The sequence below is a fragment of the Chionomys nivalis genome, chromosome 20, assembly GCF_950005125.1.
Source record: "Chionomys nivalis chromosome 20, mChiNiv1.1, whole genome shotgun sequence".
NCBI lineage: Eukaryota > Metazoa > Chordata > Mammalia > Rodentia > Cricetidae > Chionomys > Chionomys nivalis.
Genome location: NC_080105.1, coordinates 9,899,235 through 9,925,793, shown reverse-complemented (window position 1 = coordinate 9,925,793; position 26,559 = coordinate 9,899,235). Strand labels below are relative to the sequence as shown.

Sequence of the window (26,559 nt, the reverse complement as noted above, 5' to 3'; positions counted from 1 at the left end):
GAAAGGAAAGCATATATAAGTTCATGGAAATTGAAGATCTCTATATTGAATGAAAAGTGGACCAAAAATAAATAAGAAAGAAATTAAACACTTTCTAGAATTCAATGAAAACGAATACATAACATACGCAAACTTATGGGACACAATGAAAGTAGTGCTAAGAGCACTAAGTGCCTACATTAAAAAAATGGGAAGATATCATACTTAATAGTAACACCTCAAAGTTATTGAACAAAAGGAAATATGTCCAAGAGGATTGGACCAGAAGAAATAAACTGACAGCTAAATCAATAAAATAGAAATCAAGCTAATTGTACAAAAATCAGTGAAAGAAAGAATTGGTTCTTTGAGAAAATCAACAAGATAGATAAACCCTTATCCAAGCTAAATAAAGATGGGCAAAGTATATCCAAATTAATAAAATCAGAAACCGTATGGGGACATAACAACAGATACCGAGGAAATCCAGAGAATTACAAGGACATACTTTAAATCATGCATTTCATCAAACTGGAATATCTATAAGAAATGAATAATTTTTCTCAATAGGAACCACTTACCAAAGTTAAATTAAAATCAGATAAATAAATAGACCTACATCCCCTAGTGAAATAGAAGCCATCATCAAAAGCCTCCTCCCACCCCACAAAAAAAACCCAAAGTCAAATGGCTATAGCACAGAATTCAACCATACTTTAAAAGAAGAGTTAATGGCAATACTCCTCAAATTAGTTTGCAAAATAAAAACAGAAGAAACAGTGCCCAAATCGTTTTATGAGGCTGCAAACCAGATACCCAAAACAGAGAAAGACTCAACAAAGATACTTACAGACCAATTTCCCTCATGGACATATATGAAAAAGTACTCAATAAAATACTTGCAAATCAAACCCAAGACTATTTCAAAAATACCATCTATTATGATCAAGCAGTCTTTAACCTAGAGATGTAGGGATAGTTCAGCATATGAAAATTAGTCAATGTAATCTACTGTATAAACTGAAGAAAAAGCATATGATGATCATTTTGCTAGATACCAAAAAAATCTTTGACCCTTTCATGATGAAATACCTCAACACAAAAACAAACACATTGAACCTGATAGGAGGGAATATAGGGATTGGCGGAACATGCCAGCAAAGGAGATGGTTTCAGAAGAGAACATTGGCAGTGCAGGCACTAAGATCAACAATAAAGGACCTCAGGGAACCGAAAGGCTTCTGTAAGGCAAGGAACACCATGAGTAGGAGAAAATAGAGGCTGACAGAATGGGAAATGATTTTCATCATCCCGCATCTGACAGAGGGCTAATATCCAAAATATATAAAGCATTCAGTAGACTAGACACCAACAAATCAAATCATCCAATTAAGAAACGTGGAACAGATGTAAACAGAAAATTCTCTAAAGAAGAATCACAAATAGCTGAGAAACACTTAAAGAAATGTTCAACATTCCTTTTGATCAGGGGAATTTGAACCAAAAACTCCTTTGAGATTCCACATTACACCTGTCAGAATGGCTAAAGTCAATGGCACAAATGACAGCTAATGGTGGTGTGGATTTGTAGCAAAGGAAACACTCCTCCATTTCTGGTGGGAGTCTAGAGCTGCCCAGCCTCGATGGCATCAATATGGAGATTCCTCAGAAAATTGGGAACTGATTTACCTCAAAATCTAGGTACACCATTCTTGGACATATGTCTAAAGGATGTTCTATCCTATCACAAGAACACTTGCTCAAATATCTTCACATTGGCATTATTCATAATAACCAGAAAGTGGAAATAACCTTCATGTCCCTCAATGGAAGAATGGATAAGGAACAGGCAGTACGTTTACAGAAGGGAATATTACTTGGCTGTTTGAAAAGTGATATCCAATTGCTATTGTAAGTAAATGGGTGGAACTAGAAAAAAGTCAAGCTGACTGAGACAACTGAGATCCATAAAGACGCCTATGATATGTGTTCACTTATAAGTGGGCATCAGTTGTTAAGTAATTGATAATCAAGCCACTTTCCACAACCCAGACAAGTTAGGTACAGAGAAGGTCACTAGAGGAAGGAAACACAAGAATTTCCCTGGGAAAAGAAAATAGATTAGATTTTGCCAGTGAACTTTGGTTGAGTGGGGAGGGAATTGAAAGAGATCCTGTAGGGGGAGGGGTGGAGGGAGAGAGTGAGGAGAGAGAGTGTTGGAGTTGGGGGGCTCCCAGAGGCTGCTATGGAAAGCTAGTACAGATAAAACTTCCTGTAATCTATGTGGGGGATCCTAGTGAGGACTCCTAGAAGTGGAACATACAGAGTCTGAACTGATCATCTTCTGTAGCCAAGAAAGGCTTCCAGTGCTGAGACTGGATTGCATTCAGTTGAATATTTGGTTGAAGGGGATTCTGTGGAGATCCCTAAACAGCTCCGAGAGGACAGAGTGTTGCTCTCTGAAAACTGACAGTGGGGTCCCATTGTTGTGGACAACATCTACACATCATTGAACCTAGAGAGAGCAAGCTGTTGCCTGAATGGAGCCTTCACCCATATGCTCTAGTCTCTTTGGCATGGGAAGGTACTCTGCAGGTTACAGAGAGAGAAACATGACATCAACTCATCTACAAAAACCTTGACTTACAGTCTGTCGTCCCTGAAAGTTATGCTGGGGCACTGTTGGTGCAGAACTTGAGAGAGTGGCCATACAATGTCTGGCTTAACTTGAGACTCATGCAAGGTGAGGCAGTCCATGCCCTACAATCCCTGGATGGCTAAAATCTGGAGACCAAATAGCCCAGAGACATAGTACAGAAGCAAACATAACTAAAAAAAAAAAAACCAATGAACTGACTACTAATATTCCTATCGATGTTCTGCTATACTCATAGATTGGTGCCTTGCTGGTCCTCATCAGAGAGCTTTTCTCTAGCAGCAGTTGTGTGGAAGTGAGTATCTAAATTGGAACTTTCTATCAGTCCTACCCATTGGAGCTCAGGAAAAGTTTCAGAAGAATTGGGAGGGGGGATTTTAGGAGTCAGCGGGTGTGATGGGCTGGAGGACACTAGGAGAACATGGCCCACTGAATCAAGTAAACAGGGTTCACAAAGGCTCACAGAGTTATGTATGGGGCCTTTATGGGTCTGCACCATGTTCTCTGCATATATGTTGGTGTTTCAGTGGGACTCTTAATAGTGAAGTGTGCGTGGTGTGTCTCTGACTCTTTTGTCCACTCTTGGGATGCCTTTCCTCCTATTGCAAAGCTTTGTCCAGCCTCTATATGGGGGGCCTTTTTCTTTTTTTCTCATGCTTGCCTGTTCTTTTCTGAAAAGAAACCAAAGGGCAGCAGATCTGGGAAAAGGGAGGTTTATAGGAGCTGAGAGAAGTGGAGGTAGAGAAAACTATGGTTGGTATCTATTGCATGTGATAAAAAGAAATGTTCACTCAATAAAAAAATGTGAATCGTTTAAGAGTTACAACACTTTAAAACAGAGTTATTAACTATGTAATCTCTACCCAAAGGAGAGCTTAAATTTTTCTTCCTCTAAAATATTAACGAGGAGCAGGAATCCCTATGATTTGATGGCATATAATATTTTTCACTTATACCTGGGATTGATATAGGCCATGGCTAGTGGGAAGGAGGAAAAATTGCCTTTTCTGTGAAGAGTAAAATTTATGGACAGATCAATAATAAGGGTTGGATTCTGCCTCCTGCAGGAAAAGCCTCTGTTACTGGAGGTCTCAAACACAATGAGAGCTGGAGGGTTGCACTGAGCAGAAACCAGCTATAATGTAAGAGATGAATTAAAGGTAATAACTTCATCAGTTCCTTCAGGACAGACATCTGTTTTCTCCAGGTATAGCTTACTTCCTGGCATTTATGGGACTCCCAACATAGACTCTTGAATGGTTAAATGAATGAAAGCTACCTTTATATTATTCGTCTTAAAGCTACCTGTCTACTAATGATGAAGCATCTTAAATTATATTTACACCGATGCTTTTGAGATGACTATAATTTAGCACCTATGTCTTAAAAACACAAACATATAATCTACTGACCTTGGACATTTGGTTGAAGCATCAATTTTAATTTAAGTATTTAGACTAGGTTTGAGCTTGTGATGCAAACCCTTAATCCTAGCTACTCAGAGACTGAGACAGAAGGACTGAACATTAAAGTCTCGTTTGAACTACACTGTGTGTTCAAAGCTAATCTTTGGAATGTAGTGTGGTCATATCTCAAGACTTTAAAAGGATCTGGTGATGTATCTCATTGTTAGAATGTGTAACAAACATGAGCAAAGCCCAGGGTTTAATGCTATTTTAATAATTAGATCAAATAACCATGGGAGAACTGCTATTTTCTGAAGGGAAATTAAGGAGGAGTGGACCTTGGGTCTGGGGAGCAGGGGGTGTATGACTGGGAGGAGGGAAGGAGGTTGAACTGATGAAACATGAGAGAAGATAAAAAATATAAACAAGAACCACTCCTTTGACATTTACATGGGGATTTCCTCCTTTAAAGCTGTTTCCAGCCATTGATCTCACAAGACGCCAAATCCTTAGAAAGTCTTGGAATAATCACAGAAATCAACAATTGGATGGGATGTTAGTGAGCTACTGGAAAAGTGGATCGTGTGTGTGTGTGTGTTTATTACAGATGGTGGACAGCCTGCCCACATTGCTGCAGCCTACCTCCTCTGCCTCAGCACATAGCTCACAGATCTTCTCATCGGTCTCTTCATAGTGATTCTTCACCTTCTCACAGGACTCTTGCAGTGAAATCTGCTCCCTCCATAGCTTTCGGTTCTCCTCTTTCAACATGCTCACTTTTTTCTTCAACTGAGTTCGCTCACTCAGGAGCTGCTTGTGGAGGATGCTGAACCATCATAAAAATACCGTGAGCCCTACCTAGCCTCCATCTCCCACATCATCCATGCAAAGTCCCATGTCCCCAGACAGCCCTATACCAGAGCCCACAGTCAACATGCCAGGATAACCTAGTGGCTGTCAAATGTCAGAGAATGGCCAAATTACAGAAAGACTCAGAGTACTTCTGAAAACTGTTACAATAAAAGGAATGTACTTCTGAGAGCAGGGTTTGCCTCCTACCACATGTACTTAACTGTCCATGGTATTCGGAAAGCATCAGCAGGTTGAGAAGTAGAAGACAAATATTCAGTGAGGGAGGACAGCAGACCCAATTGAAATATATTCTATCTATGGGAAGAATGGGATCACCTCTGTAGACCCCTACAAGAGCCCCCAAGACCCACAAATGCCTGACACCCTTATCGTGGTACAAATAGATTTTTAATCTAGAGGCTCCTGAGGCTTGCAGGACAATGTTCTGATGGACTCACAGATACTTCAGTCTTAGCAAAACTAGTCCAGTAGGTCCAAGTCAAGAGCATAAGACAAACTGGTTTTTATAGGGAGACAGGCCAAAAGGAAAGTCCTCACTTTGGTTCAAAGACAAAAACATGGCAAAAGCAGTCACTCCCAAGGAACAGAGTCCCAGTGAAGTCAGTCACTCACCTGTAAGAAACAGTTTCCTCATCAGCAACTTGCACTTGTACAAGGCCTCTCTCATCTCCTTGGGGAATTTCTGTAGCTCCAACATCACTTTCTTATGCTCCATATTCACCATCTCCAACTCAAAATTTAGCCTGTATTAGGGCATAGCCCCAGAGCAAAGAACCCCGTGAATTCTGGACTTAATGACCCTATGATTTCAGGCTGTGCCTTAAACACCCCAGCACAGTCAATGTCACATTCTGATAGCTATCAACTAGGACAACCTGGTGCTGTTTAAACTTGCTGACCTGGCCCCAGACCAGCAGTCAGGGATGCAAAGGGAGTGATCCAGAGCTGCATGAGTTCCATCAATGGGCCTGGAGGAATAGAACAGTTAAGTCCTCAGGAGCCTGTGTCACAAGTCTGATCCCACCAGAAATCTATGATAATGTTGTTCCTGTCTTCAGAACGGGGATTTTTGATCCCAGGTTTCTATTGCTACATGGATTTCTAAAGCACAAAATCAGTATTTCCAGGGAGGAGAACCGACTTAAGGATAGATTTATAAGTCTCCAGTGGATTCCAATGGACTTCCAAGGTGAGCACACAGGCCAGGAGCCCCATCACTGGTCATAGTGGAGTTCTCTGACCTTAAGGGAACTTAGTGGGATCACCTGGAAACTGTGGCACAGAAAGAACCACATGCCACAGACCCCCAGATGCCAGGACACACACACACACGTACACGGAGGATGCCAAATAAATGTTGGCAGGCAGAATTGTCTCAGAATATAAGAAACCAGACTAGAGAAGAGCAGTGATGAAGTTCAGACTTCAAGTCATACACTGAGATGCATCAAGACAACCAGGCCCGTGCAACTGCTCCCAGGAGCAGCCAGTACTCAAGTACTTGCTGGTTAAGCAAAAAGACTCAACATAAACTCACAGCACCTAGTATTGTCCACACGCCAACACCTGTCAAGGCCTCATGAAATGTATGCTGAGAGCTCACAAACTATTTCCTCATTCCAGACTGATCCAGGCCAAGGCTCTGCTTTTTTTTTTTGTATTCTTTTTTTTTCTTTTTTTTTATTCTTTTTTAATTAATATTTCCACCTGCTCCCCGTTTCCCATTTCCCTCCCCTCCTCCCAAATATTGCCCCCTCCCCCCACTCCCCTCCCCCTATCCCCACTCCTCTTCTCCACCCTCCACACCATTCCCCCTCCCTCTCGATACTGAAGAGCAGTCCAAATTTTTTATTTGGAGGAATCACACAGCCTGTATCCTGATATCACTCCTTCCCAGGTTTCAGCTATGCCTCTTAGATGCCCTCAGGATATTTAGTTTGGGCAGAACACTCTGCAGATGCAGTCTCCAGTGACCTGAGGAATGCTGGGGTTGACTCAGTAGGGTCAAGACAGTTACCAGGGAACTAAACAAAATGGCTACCGGTTGTTCAAATCCTTGTTGGTATAATTAGCCAGGATTCCACGAAGTTCATTCCTTTCTTGGGTCATCATCTGAAGCTGCAGGGTCAGTGTAGCCACCTTTTTCATCTGCTGCTCCTGCCCAGTAACAGAGTTTGGGTTTGATGTTTTTCGAGTACTCCCTGCAAGTTGAAAAATATTAGTGAATTTATGCAGTAGTATGGCACAGGACCAGGAGAGATCATGTTGAGTTTGAAGAAGAGGCCGAGGAAGAGTGAATGCAGGAGCACAGTAAAGACCCCTAGGATCAGGACAACTGTCCTCAAACTGGGAGCCCATAAGCCATGACTCTGTATCCACTCACTGTGGCTAGCTATGTGCATCAGCCCCTACTGTTGCCCCGCTGGCTGGAAGGCATATGTCACCCAGCCATGCTGCTTTGGAAATATCAACTCATTTCTGATGTGCTGCAGAAAATTCCTGGAGTCTCTAGTGCATAGCACAATGAATCCCTCTTCACTTGTGGCCAGGAATAGAAGTAACTGAATGTCTGAGACCCTGGTGCATAGATGGGGAATTTCCCATGAGATACTCACAGAACCTAAGAATCCACTGATGATGAGTTGTGCAACACCCTACTCTCACACCTCATTAGTCTGTGACTCCTGCTGGTCTTTGCCTCTCAAAATAAAATTAAGGAACTCACAGAACAGCAGCTGTAACCTTGACAATTCCTGGATCTCTGCCAAACTAACTAGCATCAATCCTTGACAATGGGTCTGCACTTTAGTTACAAGAGAAACAGCATAAAACCATCTCTTCCAAAGATCTCAGCTATTAAATCCCATTTCTGTAAGGTCCAACTCAACCCCCAACCTCCTCCTTCGAAAGTCAGATCTCTCTGTCAACCAGTGTGCTCAATCTTGCCATTGTGTCTTCAAGTGAACCCTATATGCACATAATGAGGGCCCCAAGGACACAACATTGTTAATTTCAGAAAAGATGCCAATGAATCTTTAGGATACAGCAGAATGTTCAGAGAATGGACTGTTAGAGTCACTGCCAACTGCAGTCACTTATCTCATAACCATCTCTTCCCCAGTTCACCAAAAGCCAAGCTGACGTTTTCAGGTGCCTTCCCTGAGACACAGGGGAAGCTCGTCAGCAGCTCTCTGATAGTTAGACTCTAATTAATTCTAATTTAATACTTCATCATGAATGGAGGTCAAGACTCATTTTCTAAACATTCCCAAGGAATGGCTCTTCCCCTCCTAATCAAAAAGATGGAAAGTGAAAGATACTAAGAAATTAGCTCATGTTGATGCGGAAGGAAGTTCAGTTTCATGAAGTGAATGAGTATCTCAGGAAATATCCACAGGACTGTTACAATTTGTGGGGGTGATGGAGATTGTGGGTGTCTCATCAGACCAAAGATAAGTCACATGGGTCATGATGAAGATTTTCCCCAAACTTCAGCGAAATACATTCCATCCATCATGACATTAGCAAAGGTGAGATAACCTAGTGACAGGACAGGCTGGAGACACCTAAGGACAGGGCATCCACAGGTGAGCCCTCACTCGCCAAGAACAGACACTTGCAGGGAGAGTGATGGCTCATTCCTGCACTCAAGTTAAAGTTAAAGTCAAGTTAAAGTTGACTGGCTATTGAGAGGAACTCAGAAACCCTAGGGGTCACTGACATGCAGCAATACTCAATGGTTCCTACCCTGCAAGTGGCTCTGAGGTAAAATGTGAGCTCCTCAAGCTTTGGCCAGGGGACTGTACTCTCTCTGTTATTAGTGACCCACAACCAAAAGAAATCCAGTGTGCTGAAGTACAGTGCTGTAACTGAAACCTCTTTCATCCCTCTCTTTCCTTCCCACTCTGAGTCAAAGCAGATGGACCCCAGCACAGCAGCTGCAGGGTTGACCATTACTGGCTCTCTGCCAATCTAACCATCAGAAACCCTAAACTCCAGATCTACTCTTTAGTAACAGAGAGAAGGATAGATTCATTACCTCCACGAAGCTCTAAGATCCTGTGACTCACTATGAAAACCAAGCTGAAGCCTTCCACCATCAAGAAACTCCCTACTCCCTCCCCAGGACTCACTGCGTTTTCCCCAGAACCATTTATGTCTTGATGTGCGACACTGAGGTTGAAGGCCAGCTTCCTTCTGACTCCCTCTAGTCTCGTTTTGCTCTCCCTTCTGTCTCCCAAGGAGCCTGCTCAGTCTTGCCAACATGGCTACGTCCAAAACCTGTAGGCAGTGAACAGATGCCCCACAGGCAGTTGGTGTTGCCACAACACTGATGACATCACAGAGAATACCAGGGCTCTCCAGGATACAATAGAATGTCCAGGGAGGGGTCTGCTGCTGTCCATGGTACAGCCATTACCTCTGGCTCATTTCCTTACTCCAAAATGACCTGAAACCAAGGTGCCATATCAGGAGCCTCTCTGGGGTCAAAAAGGAAACTCTTATACAGGTAGTAATAAAAAATTTCCCCTGGAGAATCAGCAGAGCTCACTCAGGCTATAAGTTTGTGAGTGAAGATGTGCTTCACTCTTGATATGTCTGGCTGGAGTCACATGAGGCCAGATGATCCCTGAGATATTTAGAAAAAACAGTCCTACAAAGAATATGATGGTCCAAACCTTGAATCAATACACTGAGGCAAGAGCAGTGACAAGTCAGAGGTCTGTCGGGGCTGTGTAGAGGCACCCTAAGTTGGAAACACTCATGCACATGCACACGCATACAGATAGAAGAGGCACACAATCATGGGATAGAACATGATGTCGATCACTGCTATGGTGCTTCTATCAGCAAACAAAAGGCAAATTCCTTGGCCTAGAGCCAGCTGTTATGGTATATGTGCTTGTTAATGGCTTTGGGTACAACACCCATTAGGAGATCATGAGAAGGACAGGCATTTGGAGAGGCTTGGGGTTATTGAATCAAAGAGTTTTGTTATAGCCTAACCTCAATTTTCTATTTCTGACAGTTCTTGTAAAGAGGATCCAGCCCATCGTTAGGCTGGAATGCATTTTCTCCAGATCTCTGGACTTTCTCAACAGAAGCATGTTCCTTAGAACCTAGGGCTGATGAGATCTGTCAGGTGATCTGTGCCATTTCAGATACTGAAGCCCTAAGCAGGTAAATGTGATTAGCATATTTTTTTCTAAATAGGGTCTTGTAGAGCCCAACAAGTGGAGAACCAAACATTTGGCAATACTGGATTGAAAATGTTTTATGAACATACAGAGTGGTGCTATGGTAAAGAGGCAAAAGTGAGAAGTGACATACAGAGGGAATATGATTTGCAAATTAATCTGAGATGCGACAAGATCTAGAAAACAAGGTATAAAGGATCACCAGCAAATTCCAGCAACTAAGAAAGAGGCCTGGACCCAATGGCACCCTTGGTACTTCAGACAGCTTGGCCTTTCAATAATTAATTGTGAGATATCACACTTCTCCAACTCAGGAGATATACTTATCCACCCCAGCCAAATATGCACACAACCATTCTGCATGTGCCTGCTTCTAATCTCACCCAGTCTCCCACACAAAGAGGCTCCACTCTCTTGCAAATGACCTGAGAGTCAGTTGACAGGTGACTGCACCTATGACCCACAATACTTTCTCTCGACCCACCCATGGAATCTGGAAGGTGCTCATGAAATGAACAGAGAGATAAGACTTTACCTACCTGATTCTCAAAATGCAGCCTTGAGATTCTCAATCTCTGGATGACAACCCTAAACCATCCCTCTACAGGAAAGGGAGTCTTGCTGTCAGCTAGTTTTTCTTCTTCCCTTTCCATTCTTCAGAAATCTAGGGGACAGCTTCCTTAAGCCTATTCACAGCTGCACAGGATACAGCTTGGCTTCATAACCCTCAAGTCTCACCTCAAGAAGCCAAAAGAAAATTGACGGAGTTCACAAACACTCCCATGCTTGGAGATGCCAAGGTTATCAATGGTTCACTCTAGCACCTTGCCGGGCCAGAACGTGTTCCCCAGACTAAGCATGTCATCATCTCTGATATCATCTCAGGACACCCAAATCAGGCTGGAAGGAACCAGGATCTGTTCCATGGCCTCATAAAGCCCTTAATATTGTGAGGTAAGTACACGTATTATCTTTGCTAAGACCTTTGCCTACCAAAGAAAACTCATGTACCCAAAACATAATAACTTCTGCTATCTCTGGCTCCAACAGAGTCTTGTTCTAATTCTGCATTCCTTAGTAAATGCAACTTGTGTTTTCTATTGCTTAAAGTTTCCTTTTTTCCATAGTCCACACCAGTGAGAGTTTGGCTAAATCATGAAGAATTGGCTATTACATCATTCATCATTCATTCACTTAAAAAAATGGGAACTTGCGGGTGAGGTGGCATGGGGCAAAGGGGAAATGGGATGAGAAATATGAGAAGGGGAGGATGGGAGGAGCTCGGGGGATTGGGATGGTTGGGATATAGGAAGGATGGATACGGGAGCAGCGAAGTATATATCCTATCTAAGGGAGCCATCTTAGGGTTGGCAAGAGACTTGACTCTAGAGGGGTTCGCAGGTGTCCAGGAATATGTCCCCAGCTGGTACCTTGGGCAACTAAGGAGAGGGAACCTGAAATGACCCTATCCTATACTGATGAATATCTTGCATATCACCTTAGAACCTTCATCTGGCGATGGATCAAGGTAGAGACAGAGTCTCAATTTGGAGCAACGGTCTGAGCTCTTAAGGTCCAAATGAGGAGCAGAAGGAGGGAGAACAAGAGCAAAAAATCAGGACCACGAGGGATGCACCCACCCACTGTGACAGTGGAACTGATTTATTAGGAGCCCACCAAGGCCAGCTGGTCTGGGACTGAATAAGCATGGGTTGATTCCGGACTCTCTGAGCATGGCGGTCAACGAAGACTGATGAGAAGCCAAGGACAATGGCACTAGGTTTCAATCCTAATACATGAACTGGCTTTGTGGGAGCTTAGCCTGTTTAGAAGTTCACCTTCCTGGACGTAGATAGAAGACCTTCGTCTTCCCGCAGGGCAGAGAATTTGGACTGCTCTTCAGTATCGAGAGGGAGGGGGAATGGTGTGGGGGGAGGAGAAGAGGAGTGGGGATAGGGGGAGGGGAGTGGGGGGAGGGGGCAATATTTGGGAGGAGGGGAGGGAAATGGGAAACGGGGAGCAGGTGGAAATTTTAATTAAAAAAGAATAAAAAATAAAAATAAAAAAAAAAAAAAAAAAAAAAAATTTTTGAGTGATATGCCCTAAAAACAACAGGTCTTTATGTTACCTGCACCTCTATTTTCTAAAAAGCTTTCAGAGATCTCACATACAGACATCCTACCAGTAAAACAGGGTCCTTAAGGGTTCTGTGCATATTTACCATTAAGTCTGCAAATGCTTCATGCTTGATGCTTGCAGCCCTTAACTTGGGCTGAACTTAAGACATACTTCCAGAAATAGAATTATCTCAGAGAAGAATTTAAAATAAAAATATGCATATAAAGCTAAATTACCACAATATTTCAAATAAAAATGTCAGCCTTGTATAAATGATGTTACATATACTTGAGCATCTTTCCACATAGTTAGGAACCAGAAATACTTGGAGTGCTTATGCAAAAGTATAAATGTTCATTTATCAGGTGGTTAATGAATGCTGCTCCCATTAGAAATGATAACCTTTGCTGACAGTACAGAGCAACTACTGACCATGGAATTTTCTGCAAGGCATAATTCAGAGTACAAATGATGCATCACTGGAACACATTACTCAGATATTTTAGTAAAATTTTCACTGTATGATTGCTCTTGGAGAGCACCCAGGTTGCAGTCCACTCAGCCAAAAGGTGGCTCCCAGCCCTCTGTGACTCCAGTTGCAGAAGATATTATGCCCTCTTGTGACCTCTTTGGGCAGTGCAAACAGGTACTGCAGAGACAAGCATTCAGGCAAATCACCCACACATGTAAAATGAAAGTGAAGAGAGTTTTTAAATGTCCTGGGTATTATATTCTTCCTGACACACTCATGTACTATTCTAATGTGTTGGTTCATGTGTTATGCATTTTCTGCTAACATTCTTGTTCTTGATGATGTTTAAGACAGGTTCTCCATATGTATTCCTGGCTCTCCTGGAACTCATCATGTAGACTGTGCTGGCTTAAAAATATCCAAATGCTGCTGCATCCTTCATGTTGGGTTACAAGTGTGAATCACCATCCCTGCTCCACCTTTTGGGGTAACTTCATTTTTATTGTTTTTGTTTTGTCAATGAGACAGAATCTCACTCCATAGCCAAACTATCCTAAATTTCACTATGTTGACTAGGTTGACTTTGAATTCTCAGATCTACATGTCTATACCTACTGAGTTCTGGAATTTAAGGCATGAATCATTATGCATGATATGGCTTTCTATGTGTTTTTAATAGATGGAGGATGTTGTTGAAGGCTGCTTGTTCAGTCCTGGCTGCCCAGACCACAAAATAACCACTCAGAAACTATATTATTTGTAATACTGTTTGGCCAATAGCTTAAGTGTATTTCTGGCTTATTCTTATATCTTAAATTAACCCATCTCTATTCATTTGTATATGGCCACGTGACGGTGGCTTACGAGTATGGACATGTCTGGTGTCTGTCTCCAGTTGGACCGCATGGTTTCTTCCTGTCTCAGCCTTCTTTCCACCAGCATTCAGTTTAGTTCTGCCTGCCTAGCTTTATTCTGTCTTATCACAGGCCAAAACGGCTTCTTTATTCATTAACCAATAAAAGCAACACACAGAGAGAAGGACTTCTCACACCAGGAGGAGAAGCTATATTCATAGGAAAGAATTTCGGTACTATGAACTTAACCTAGCTAATCCTTTTATTTTCATATGTGCTATGATCTGGATTCCATTTCCCAATTCAGAGTTACAGGGAAGTAATCCTTCGTTTCCATAAATATCCCAGGGATTCCTGTAGATTAACCTAAGTTTGGATAAGGTTTTCTATCCTACTAGGCAGAAGAGAAATATATTTTATATTCTTCTGTTTGGTTGTGTTAAGGACTATTAGGCAGTCTGTTCAGTACATTCAGGAAGTAGTTATGGCCAGGAGGATGTTCTGTTCCTCACAGAGACTCTTCTGCATGGACTCTTTGATCACGGTGCTGCTGGGGACCTGAAGTTCCTCTAATACTAAAATGGCAGAGCCTCAAGCACTTAGGAAGTGAATGATTATTCAGACATTTGCTTCAAATGACTAGTGTTCTTAATTAAAGCTCACCCTACGTGTAAGAATTCTTGATTGAAGAGCTGTTGTCTTTCTAGCTTGAAGAAACTTCTTGAACAAAGTAATATATGGGTAAAGGCAAAGTGAAGCCACACTGCTATGTCGATAAGTGAGTTCAGAATGGACACCACCACTGAATATGGAAAAACTCCAAGGAAGATTCCAGGGTGAGTTAAGGAAATGGCATGCTCCTTCTTGGCTTTGTGTCTCTGATAATCTGTCTGGTGTTCCCCGTGTCTTTTTCTGTTGTAAATCTACTGGCTATTCATGCTGTGCATGTTCCTGTAGACAGTCCAGGTTTTAGCATTTAACCACTTATAGTAGTCTTCAGACACATCTAAATATAATGCTATTACAAGTGCCAAAATAAAATTTCCAAGGTACTTCAGAAGTTAACCTTATTAATAGCAAAGTCTCAAAGACTTTGTCTAAACTATTCCAGTTATTTGAATGTACTTATATATTTAAGTCTCCAGATATTCTTTAAACAAGGATAATTGAAAAAAAAGATTCAAAATGATGTACACAGAACAGAATATACTGAGGTTAATGTTTAAATTCATAATTGCTCTAAATGCTGCATTTCAGGATCACACACGAATGTAACTCAGAAATTATACCCAGACTTTTGTCTTCATTTCATATTTGGAGGATTTCAGAATATGCTACCTGAAAACATGGTGATCAGACAACATTTTGAGCACAAGAATGAATATGAAGACGGCCTCTGGTCTTCCTCTGATGCTCATACAACCTAGAAAGGACTTTATGACAATTTCCTGAAACATGTCAGAAGCACCACATATCCCTCCATAGAGGAAAGAGCAGCTTCATATCTGAAGACTGATGAAGGCACACACGGAGGACATGAGCAAAAGCTCTATTTGTATTCCCCTGCTTGACTCATGCTGATAATCTGTCTGGTGTTCCCCGTGTCTTTTTCTGTTGTAAATCTACTGGCTATTCATGCTGATTTTAATTTTTCCCATGCTCTATAATGTTCCACTTTTCATCAACTTGGTAAAAAATCTCAGGTCTAAGCACTGTTGAAGGATTCCCTTCCTCAGGAAGGCTCTGGAGTTGTGAAAGATTGTGCTAGGTAAGTCTTCGTGCTTTTCTCTTCTTAAGTTCTGTTATGTTGTGGAGTCCCCAACAGGAACCTAAGATGGATGAAATGAGAAAGTAGTTTTTCCTCTGCATTCACTGTGTTTCTTCTAAAACTTCTATTTGTCAGCCAAATGATTATGCTTTTCTGTAAAAAAAAAAAAAGTGCTCTCATCTTCACAAACCTCTCCTATTAGAGACACCATAAAGCTGCTTATTCTCTCTTCTAAGGGTATCTTGGAGGTTTGTTAATTGGATGCTTTTGACCCTATAAGCTCATATGGATCTTATATTATTAAGGGTGTGCCCTTGTTGGAGTAAGTGTGTCCTTGTTGGGGGATGTGTGTGGGAGAACTTGGTGGTGTTGTATACTCAAGCCATGCCTAGTGTTTCAGAGCACGTTTTCTTCCCTGTGGGATCAAGATGTAGCTCCTTCTCCACTTTCAGATCCTTCTAAAGTACCGTATCTACCTGTATGCCTCATTGTCCTGCAGTGATGATAATAGACTATAAACCTCTGAACCTGTGAGTCACGCCCTATTAAATGTTTTCCTTCATTAGAGTTGCTGTGGTTATGGTGTCTCTTCACAGAAATAAAAACTTTAAAACTCTAAGACAGGAAATATCCAAAAATAATTACAGAGTCCACAGGGAATAAAAAAAAACAATAATCAGTTTTAAAATTAAGTAACCGATTTCAAGCCAGCCTGTTCTACAGAGTGAGTTCCAGGATAGGCTCCAAAACTACACAAAGAAAACTTGTCCCGAAAAATCAAAATAAAATTAAGTAACTGAATCACATGGCTTCCCAATTGTTTGTGTTTCAGTCAGGTTCTAGGCTACTTTCACAGTCAAATATTTATTCACTGGATGATAGAAAATTAAATGCCACTTAAGATGACCTTTCCCTGAAGATAATGAAAACATTTGTGGAAATGCTAAAAAAGAATCACAGGTATTATGTAATTCATCCTAAAAAAGGAAAAAAGAAGACAATTCAAAGCACAAGTGAATCAACTAGGCCCGGCCCCTTATCTGGGTCTGCAGAAAAAAAAATGCTTCTAGTCCATTATCAAAAAATCTAAGTTGCACTGACAGTGACTTTCTCATACTTTTCTTCCAAAAGATAAAACTTTACATCAGATTTTAATGTTATTGAGCTGTGACCTTTTACATAGACAGTTTTGAAATTCTTTGAGAATTTAATACATGTATACAGTGACTTTGTTCATATTTGCCTTTATTCCTTTTCAATGGTTCCTGATGCACTCTCTTAATTCCAACATTCCTAACCCCATGCCTGTTTTTGTTTTAAATAACCTACCTAGGGTGACACTGCATGCCCATATGCTCATGTGTAAGAGCCATTACTAAGTTTGCTCAAACCACCTGGTATTCACACCCTAAATTAAACTGACATTTCCTCCTCAAAAATCCATCAACTGTCACCAGTTTCTCAGTAATGCGTGGGGGCCTGTGAGTGCCTTTCTCTTCCGTGCCTTATTGTTGACTGCCTTGATTTTGGAGTTCATGAGTATAGTAGTCCTTTACTGTTTTATTTCAAGCTTTCTAATACCAGCATTTCAGAGGTAATCAAATTTGACATTAAAATACAAATAAGTGTTGACAAGAAATCTGAAGAAACTATTAATGTTTTTAATTTGACTGATTATGTTCCCACATTTATGAGCTATAATTAAAATAATCAAGGCAGTACTATATCATAATCTGACTGTTGCTTTGTATACTTGAAAAGGTTTGAGATAATTTCTTATATGATAATTTCTAAAACACACAACCAGAAACTGAATGTAACAAAAGACCACTGGAAACTGAACTGAGCCTACATCTCCATCTTGATATTCCAGATAACCATGATTTCATTTGTTGTTTGAAAGCTGATCAGCCTGATATCTGGGACATGATTTTGAGTTTTCCCTAGTTCCTCTCTTACAGATTATCAGAGAGATTTACATTATTATTGTGATTATTCCTAGTACTTGAATTGGCATTTTGGAGACAATTCATTTTGGCGGGATACCTTGCTCAGCCTAGATATAGTGGAATGGGCCTCAATCCTGCCTCAAACTGATGTGTCAGACTTTTTGTCTCCACTTGGGAAGCCTTACACTTTCTGAGAAGTTTATGGAGGCTGGGGTGAAAGGAAGGTGGGGAGAGCAGGAAGAGGTGAGGGAGTGGGAACTGGGATATTATTGTAAAATAAGAAAAGATTGTTCTAAAAATAAATTTAATATAAAATAAAAAAGAAAGTAGGTGATGTATCTAGTTGGAGGAAACATCGTAGGGAACATACTTGAATGGATATATGTTGTCATTAACCATATCCTACCCATCTCTTCTCCTGCATGACTATGAATTATAACCTCTGAAATTGTGATAAAATAAACATTACCACCCTTTAAAAATATCATATACAGTGTGGGTTTGATTTCTCAAAGTAGGATACCCATTGTATTACTTCCTATACTTCCATGATGACATGGAATGACAATCATTAAAGCATTAACAAATAGAGGCTTTCCTCACATATTGTCTATCTCCATCCATCCATCCATCCATCCATCCATCCATCCATATATCCATCCATCCATCCATCCATCCATCCATCCATCCATCCGGGTTTTATTCTCCATATTTTCCCACCCAAAAGATTGGTAATTCATATCTTCTCCATCACTTGCTTAAATTTAGCATTCCTTGAGTCTCTGACTCTGTGACACTAGAAATATTGTGGAAAGGGTCTTGGATAAAAAAAAATGTAAGTTGTACTGAAAACAAAATACCAACATCAAACAACTTTACAAACACATTATCTTAGCTTGTTTCTTTATATGACAAATGTAATATAGAAATAATGAATTCAAAGAGTTGATATATTCAGTTTTTATTGCTTCTCTGACACGAAGTTCAAAAAACTTTTTCTGACTAAATACATTTTGTAAAGAGATAAAATCTGTAGAGTTTTCTAAATGGAAATGGAAAGATGTGAACAAAGCCAGAAAATAGACTTATCATAAATCAGAAGGTTTATGGAAGAATCAAGATCATATGTGAAACTGCAGTATCCATTAAAATTCCATAGGACAAAATTCACTACTACACTTGTATATAATTAGAATGCAATTCTCTCTTTAGAATAAGGGTGATAGAATATGCCACTTATGTAACTCTCTGTTTGGAATGCAGGTGATAGAAGATGCCACTTAGGTTCAACTTTTTATACAGAGAAAAGGAAAACACATGCTAGAACTTGCTTTTGAACCTTAACATGGCCTGCAAAGAGACTGTCTTGGTCAGGGAGTAATCTGTCTCTCAACTGCTTGAAGTACAAAAGACTTTCAAAATATCAATGAAACATCCTGTCAAAGCTTGACACATGACATTGTAGGCTATGAGAACATCTGGGATCAATCTGACTTCTATAAAAGTTGGAAGGAAGGTCATATACTTACTTAAACCTTCATGACAGGAGGCCGCGATGGAGCGCAGCCCGGGCGGGCGCCGGCGCTGGAGCCAGAACACCGGGTGGAGCGGGAGCCGAAGCAGGAGCCGCAGCCTCAGCCCGCGCCAGGCCGGGGCAGGGGCCCGCAGGGCCGGGCTGCTTGCAGCGGCGGCGCCCGAGCCCCCCAGCGGCTGAGCCGTGACCTCCAGCCCCGCACGCGGTTACCGGGACCCAGCGCGCGGCGACCGCTCCAACCCGGGGCCCCCTAAGATCTGCTTGCTGCAACCACACACCTGAAGACAGAGAGCGACCCAGCTTTGGGGCGGTAGCCCTCCCTGCTGCTCCGGTACACAGGATCCCCCAAACCTAGGACAGCGAGAGCAGACCCTCTTGCTAACGAGAAGCCGCGGGCACCCCAAAGCCCCGGGACCTGGGCAACCGAGCCCCTAGCGACGCCCTCCGCGTCCCGGCTTATGGTGGTGGTGGTGCCCTGAGCCCATCTCGGGCCAGGCTGACGAAGACCTACAGGGCGCCCAGACCCCCTGCCGCGGCGTCCCTGAGGCCCCAGCCCAGGGAGAAGATGAGCGCGGGCTGCCCAGAGCCTGAACCGCTCCACTCCCTGCCTTGCTGCGGGCCGGGGGCCGCCCCTGTACCAGGTGCAGGTGTGCCCCTCCTCACAGAAGACATGCAAGCACGGACACTGCGCACACTGACTGCCAGCGACCTTACCAAGCACTACGAACTTGTCCGGGAGCTGGGTAAAGGGACCTACGGGAAGGTTGACCTGGTGGCTTACAAGGGCACAGGCACCAAAATGGCGCTGAAATTTGTGAATAAGAGCAAGACAAAGCTGAAGAATTTCCTGCGTGAAGTGAGCATCACCAACAGCCTGTCATCCAGCCCCTTCATCATCAAGGTCTTCGACGTGGTCTTCGAGACTGAGGAATGCTATGTCTTTGCCCAGGAGTGCGCGCCTGCTGGAGACCTGTTTGACATCATCCCTCCCCAGGTGGGCCTCCCCGAGGACACGGTGAAGCGCTGTGTGCAGCAGCTGGGGCTGGCGCTGGACTTCATGCACAGCAGACAGCTAGTGCACCGCGACATCAAACCCGAGAACGTGCTGCTGTTTGACCGTGAGTGCCGCCGTGTGAAGCTGGCGGACTTCGGCATGACGCGGCGCGTGGGCTGCCGTGTGAAGCGTGGGAGCGGCACTATACCCTACACAGCGCCCGAGGTGTGCCAGGCGGGCCGTGCCTATGGCTTCGCGGTGGACACAGGCGTGGATGTGTGGGCGTTCGGAGTGCTTATCTTCTGTGTGCTCACCGGCAACTTCCCGTGGGAGGCTGCGTCAGGCGCCGATGCCTTCTTCGAGGAGTTCGTGCGCTGGCAGCAGGGCCGCCTGCCGGGGCTGCCTTCGCAGTGGCGCCGCTTCACCGAGCCTGCACTGCGCATGTTCCAGCGGCTGCTGGCTCTGGAGCCGGAGCGTCGCGGGCCGGCCAAGGAGGTCTTCCGCTTCCTCAAACAGGAGCTCACATCTGAGCTTGGGCGGTGGCCTTCGCACCGTGCACGCAAACCTCCTGGGGACCGCCTGCCCTGGCCCCTGCGCCTCGAGGCTCCTGCACCGCTCAAGCGCACCGTGCTCACCGAGAGTGGCAGCGGTTCACGGTCCTCGCCGCCCAGCGTGGTGCCCGTTCCGGTGCCCGTGCCCGTGCCTGAGGCTGGTCTGGCTCTGTCCGCTCCCTCGGGCAGGACCGATGGCCCTGCATACAAGAGCAAAGGGCAGGTGGTGCTGGCCACGGCCATCGAAATCTGCGTCTGAGCTGCTAGGAGCACCGCAGTCGCTGCGGGGAAGCCGCGTATGCTCCAACCCATACTGGGGACAGGGAGCAGCCACAGCGCGGTGGGAGGGAGTAGTGTAGACTAGGAGGCCCAGACACCCGGGTCGGTGGTGGGCTGGTGACATAGTTAGCGGATGACCATGTGTGTGGCCAGCCTCAGCCCAGAGGAGCCGAGGCCCGTGACAAAGGCTGGGAGCTTGTGGGCCAGACTGAGCTCTGGAACCTGGACACTTCTGGCGCTTCACACCCCTTGGCAGATCACCCTACAATCTTCCATCCGAACCTGGGCCCAGAAAGGGGCCTTTGGTGTTGGGCAGAGATGAGCACGAGACCCTTAGAAACTGGCTGGGAACAGGCACTGGGTTGACAACAGTGGTGCCCAGGAGGTCAGAGGGAGAGGCCAAGCCCCCTAAAGGTAGCAAAAGTTGTGTGCAGGAACAGACCCGAATATTAGAGATGCCCCCTCACCTCTTCCTGCTGATGGGTACTTAGATCCCAGAAGGGAGAGCCATTACCGCAGCCACGAGGCCATTGGGAACAGAGTTCCAGTAGGTACCCCTCCTGAGGGTATAGGGGAACAGATGGCAGGAGAACGGGAGGCTTGGCACTCCTGTGTCTCTAGGGTAAGGGGGTGCATTCACAGCCCAGCTGCTCCTTCCCTGGGCACTCAGCAAGCAGGGAAACAGTTGCGCTAGTTATTCCTGGGGTTTGTCAATCACGTGTGTGAGCCTCACGGTTCTAGGGCAGTACCCTTGCAGGGGAGGAGCGCATCCGTGGATGGGACAGGAAGTCGTTGAAGTCAGAGTGAGTGTGATGTGTGTCTGGTGACTTTGAGGGTCCGGACACCTCACCAGGCAGCTGCCAAGAGCCAGGCCTGTGTTTTACCACACTCCTCAGGGAATCCCAGGAGACACCTGCTGTTGGCTCAGGTTCTTCGGCAGCAAAACAGGATTTCACCTTGCCCCTGCTCTCCTTTGGGACTCCTACTCAATGTGGAGGCGTAAGGAACCCCTGTAATAACCTCAGCACAGGGAGGCTGTGCCTTCCGCCTGGCACCACCCAACTGGCCAGCCTGGGTTGCCTCTCTTAGGGTCCCTCCAAAAGTTCTGGGTCATTCTAAGAGGTTCCATAGTGGGGCTGGCTGGCTAGCTGCAAGGGGCACCAACCACCCCTCAGCCTGGAGCCCCCACCTCTCTACATAACCCCTTGCTCCCACCACAAAGGGCTATAGGTCTCCCTGCCCTGCCTGAGTCCAGTTTACAAACTGTGGTTGCTCCAGGGCCTGGTCCCACTTTCCTGGGGTGCCACCACTTCCCTAGTGGACACAGGACCCACATGCCAGGTAAGTAGCAAACCCCTCCTCCTGCCGAGAGCCGAATCTCAGAAGGCCCCCATCACTGCCCTGGCCCACTTGGGGCCACCAGGCCCTCCTTCCCAGCCGCTACTTCTCCTCTTGCCTTAGGCCTCTCCACCCTGATCTGCAATAACAAGGAAGCGAGATTCCACAGTAGACATCCCGCGTCCCATGTGCACCCTCTCTCTGTTGAGATCCTGTGTGGGAGGCCTCTCCCTTGTAGTATCTGGTAGTCCTCAGAAGAGACATTAGGTATGTAGCCCAGCCCTATCCTTCAGAGGCAGCAACCAGCCTGACCCTGAACCGGACTCAGGCTGGGTCAGGCTCCGCTCTTGCTGCCACCACTGGTACTGTCTCTGTCTGTTGGGTTGGGACCCTTTGCCCCTTAGGAAAGGTGTTGGTTACAGATGTTTACCTCAGTTTGTCACTGTTGAAGAAACAAAATAATAATAATAATAGCAAAAAAATAACATCGTAGACATGGAGACTTAGAAGACAAAACCCACAGGAGAAACCTCCCCCTTTGCAGTTTTTCTGTGAAGGTATGGTTTGTTCATGTACGCACACGTATGTGTGTGTCTCTGTCTCACCCCAGGGCAGGCCAGATCATCCATTGACACCTGTCCCAGCCTGTGTGTCCCTCACACTGCCCCTGTCCTTTGGTGCTTCCCAGGGGCCCCTTGAACTGGCTTGTGGGCTGTAGGGGAGCTTCCTGGATAGGAAGTGGGGCCTTCAGTTAGCTAGAGGTCTCCCACCAGCTCCTGTGACTAGAGGGCCCCAGGCTGTGTGATGCTCCCTGAGCCCACAACACAGTGCTGGTGGTTGGCATCTGTCCAAGTCTGGGGCAGGGCCCTGGATTGAACCCAAGCCCTTGAGCCTCACGCTCCTGTCTTGCCTCCCCTACCCCATGTCTTTGTAAATACTCTGGCATCCTTTGGCCCTGGGGAGGTTTTTAAATGTGTTATTTACATCTCTAACTATGACAATTGCTATAAAATAAAAATTTAGAAAGATAAAAAAAAACCTTCATGACAAAAAGGATACATAATCTAATGAAATATTCATGAAATCATTTCTGATGGACTGGCTCAAAGGAAGCACTAGGATGTTTGGTTATCACAAACACAGCTCTCACAAATATCACAGACTGGAGATGGTGAATGATAGGTTTTGCTGAAAAAACTATGTATGAGAGAAGCAGTGCTTTATGGCCGAGTCACTCACCATGCTGGAGCTGTGCTTACAGAGGAGGTGAACAATAAAGTTTGCTTCACCAGGAACTTCAGGACTTGTGTGCAGCTTTAGTGCCTTTGCAGAGCTCCATGGTAGACTGTGATCTTGTGGAACCAACTAATATTTTAAGGAAAGGATGAAATATTATGTAAAAACTTCCTTTTTGACATAAATATTTTCTGTTATTTTTGAGATTATAATTACATTATTTCCTCTTCTCTTTAATCTTTGCAAAACCTCCCTACACTCTCCCTTGCTGTTTCTCATGTATGGCCTCTCTTTTCCTTCATTGTTGTTACGTGCATATACATGTATACATGTAGTTTTACAGTCCTAAATGTAAGCTTTCTGGACTCATTATTTGATATGGGATTACAACAGGTGTGCTCTTCCCTGGGTGGAAGTATTTCCTTAAGTCTCAGAAAGTTCTAAGGAAAGAGTTAGGAAGTTCATAAGACTCAGCATTTAAATTATGGCTGGGAAAGCTGGAACTTAAAAGAATAATAAGGCCCTTCTGCTCCCAAGCTTACATAGGTTTTAAGTTAGAACTGAAGAAATGAGAACCTCCGTCTCAGTCAGTTGCAAACAAGTCATGCAGACATGTTCATGGTTCTAGTTTTCCTGAGTCCCCCATTCTAATGGGAGCCTTTGTGATACCACACATTTGTTATTCATATTCCTGTAAGTAATCCCGTACCTATACTCCTGTATTAATCTCAATAAACTCATTAATTTGAGGAAATAGGAATTACACAGTCTTCCCTGGATGTCAGATAAAGAAAGGGGGAACTGATAAGTAAAACAAATGGCTGTCTTCAAGTTTCCTTTTTATTTTCTGTACTAAGACAAAAGCTTAGGAGGCTTTTTCTTCCACCAGCAGGCTGTCTCCTCCAGCTGTCCGGTTCAGGACAGATAGGTTAACGGTCAGTTCTGAACATGGTCACCTGAAGCTGCAGGTGATTACAGCTCATGTGAGTGAGCAGTGGCTGGGTCATGCCTTAAGACAGCATGTCACAGCAGTCCTCCTCACTCTCAGGCAGGACATTCAGACCCATTTCCATGACGTTTCCCCTGTCTAGGGGAATGGTTGGTCTACAGGTCCCAATTAAGAATGAACATTCATGGACATTTCAACATTTTGAAATTATGAGGTTGTGCATTTGCTGCTATGCACTCCATAAATAAGAGCCTCTGACCAAGCCTGACAGCTGAAGACGTCTATCCATAGAATCAGAAATATTTACGAAGCAGTTACTCTTGTCACACAAAGTAACAACATTAACGTCATCTTAAAGGACTCTATGCCTCATCCAGCCATGCTCTTTTGACCATGGACGCAGTGCCAGGTACTAATTTCTACCTAGAGTGCAGGCCTCACCAGATCAGCAGAAAGTTAAATACACAATAACTCTCAAGTCACCATTGCACCAGTGATTTTCTCATATTGTGTAATCCCCATTTAAATGATATTTTATTATACCAAAATAAAAAGTTTTAATTTCATATGATCCTATTTGTTGATTGTTTTTGTCTCATTTACTGAATAGACAAGAGTCCTACTCAGAAAACCCTTTCCTATGCTTAAAACTTGGAAGATTTTCTCTACTGTATTCTTTGGCATTTTTAGGGAATCACGTCTCATTTTGACATCCATGACACATTTGGTGCAGTTTGTGTATGGTAGAAGTTCAAGAGCAGAGTTTCATTTTCTACATGCTGAAAACAATTTCTCATAATCAGCATATCGGATACAGTGTCTCAAATGCCAACAAACATATGGAATACAAATATGTGTGTAAAGTTACCCTAGTTACACACAAGTACATGCTGCTTACCAAGTGGACCACTTTGAGATACCCAAGCATGTAGTAATACAAGGTCAAATTCTGACCGTGGTAACAATCTGCATAAGAATAAATTTCAACAGGACTTACAGCCTGACACAAATACTCTAGATTGTGTTGTCATTTTCTTGAGTCCCAAGACCCATTTCTCACAACGTATAATAATATTTGGAGTGCCCATAATTTCAGCTCTGAGTGTCTCTTTAATGATTACATTTTTTACCAAATCTAAATTTTTCTAAATGCTGCATAGGAAGTGAGGAAAAAAGAACACATATGCTATGATCATTGTAAAATAAAATATCTTAGTTACTGTGGATGCTATAATAATAGCTGTGGCTGAAAATTTAACATAGACCTACCAGCTGTATCACTCCTGGATGTGCATACTTTCCAGGGGAGTTCACTATACTGAATCACATATATGTGTGTGTGTGTGTGTGTGTGTGTGTTTGAGTGTAATTCTTATCATTGCACTTCCTATAACAAATGATTCAGGGAATAAGATTAGATAAACACCAATATATGCATGGATAAAGAAAACATTATATGCATAAATCATGCAAGATAATCAACAAATAAAATTATAGAAAAAAATTACGTAATTCTCAAGAAAGTTGTTCCAATCATCTATAACAAGTCAAAGACATAGACAACTCTCCAAAATACAAATAACACATATCTTCTTTAATAAATGGAATCTAGAAAAAATAGGAAAGAATGAAAAATTTTGCAGAACTGTGAGGGCAAATATTTTAGATGGAGGGAGTACAACAGGGAAACGAGCAGGTGCACACAAATAAACTTTATGGAATAAAGTTAAACAATAATTAGAAAAATAAAAATTAAATGATTTTATATGAAAGTGAATACATTCGGATTTTGTTTGTATCTCCTACAATAAGATCTCATGCCATAACATGGCCCATGGTATCCAGAACTCCCTGTGTAGCCCACACTGTTCTAAAACTCATGTCTCCCAAGGGCTTGGATAAAGTAGATTTACAATTTGTGACATAAATTTTTATATAAATACTAAAAGGAAAGTGAATAAGAAGCCATTAATCAATTTTTTAAACTTAATAAATTGAAAATAAACATGACAAGAAGCAAGAGAAAGATACATATCTAAATAACACTGATACATCTCTAGGCACACTAGCAAAGAAAAATGAAAGACTATTAAAGTTACTCAAGTAGGCAATGAGAAAGTGGGCATTGCAGATCCCACAGGTGCTAAGATGAAGTAAGGAAATATGGACAAAGCTAGGCTTATGAATTTAAAACTTGGATGAAATACTAATGTAATAATGCTGTCCTTTCAGAATGGCATCCTGTCATCCTGACTCTTCACAGCAGGCATCTAAGCCTCATGAAAACTTGGGCTGTGAGGAATCAGTAGGCTCTGAGAAGACTGCCCCAGCCCTCACTGGAGCTGGGCTAAGGCCCCGATTGTGAGGAGATTGGGGTCTTCCACATGTGGGGCCCACCCCAGACA

General features: G+C 43.4%; 1 protein-coding gene across 1 annotated transcript; it reads left to right on the top strand.

Annotated features, from left to right (window-relative positions):
- The first annotated feature begins 19,372 nt into the window (after window positions 1–19,372).
- Window positions 19,373–20,611, top strand: LOC130863089 (serine/threonine-protein kinase SBK1-like). Its single transcript, XM_057753017.1, has one exon. It carries the CDS (start codon window positions 19,373–19,375, stop codon window positions 20,609–20,611), a length of 1,239 nt encoding a protein of 412 aa, XP_057609000.1.
- The last annotated feature ends 5,948 nt before the right edge of the window (window positions 20,612–26,559 follow it).

What these genes read in the sequence shown, in the direction of transcription:
- LOC130863089 (XM_057753017.1), top strand. Translation starts at nt 19,373, where the DNA reads ATGAGCGCGGGCTGCCCAGAGCCTGAACCGCTCCACTCCCTGCCTTGC.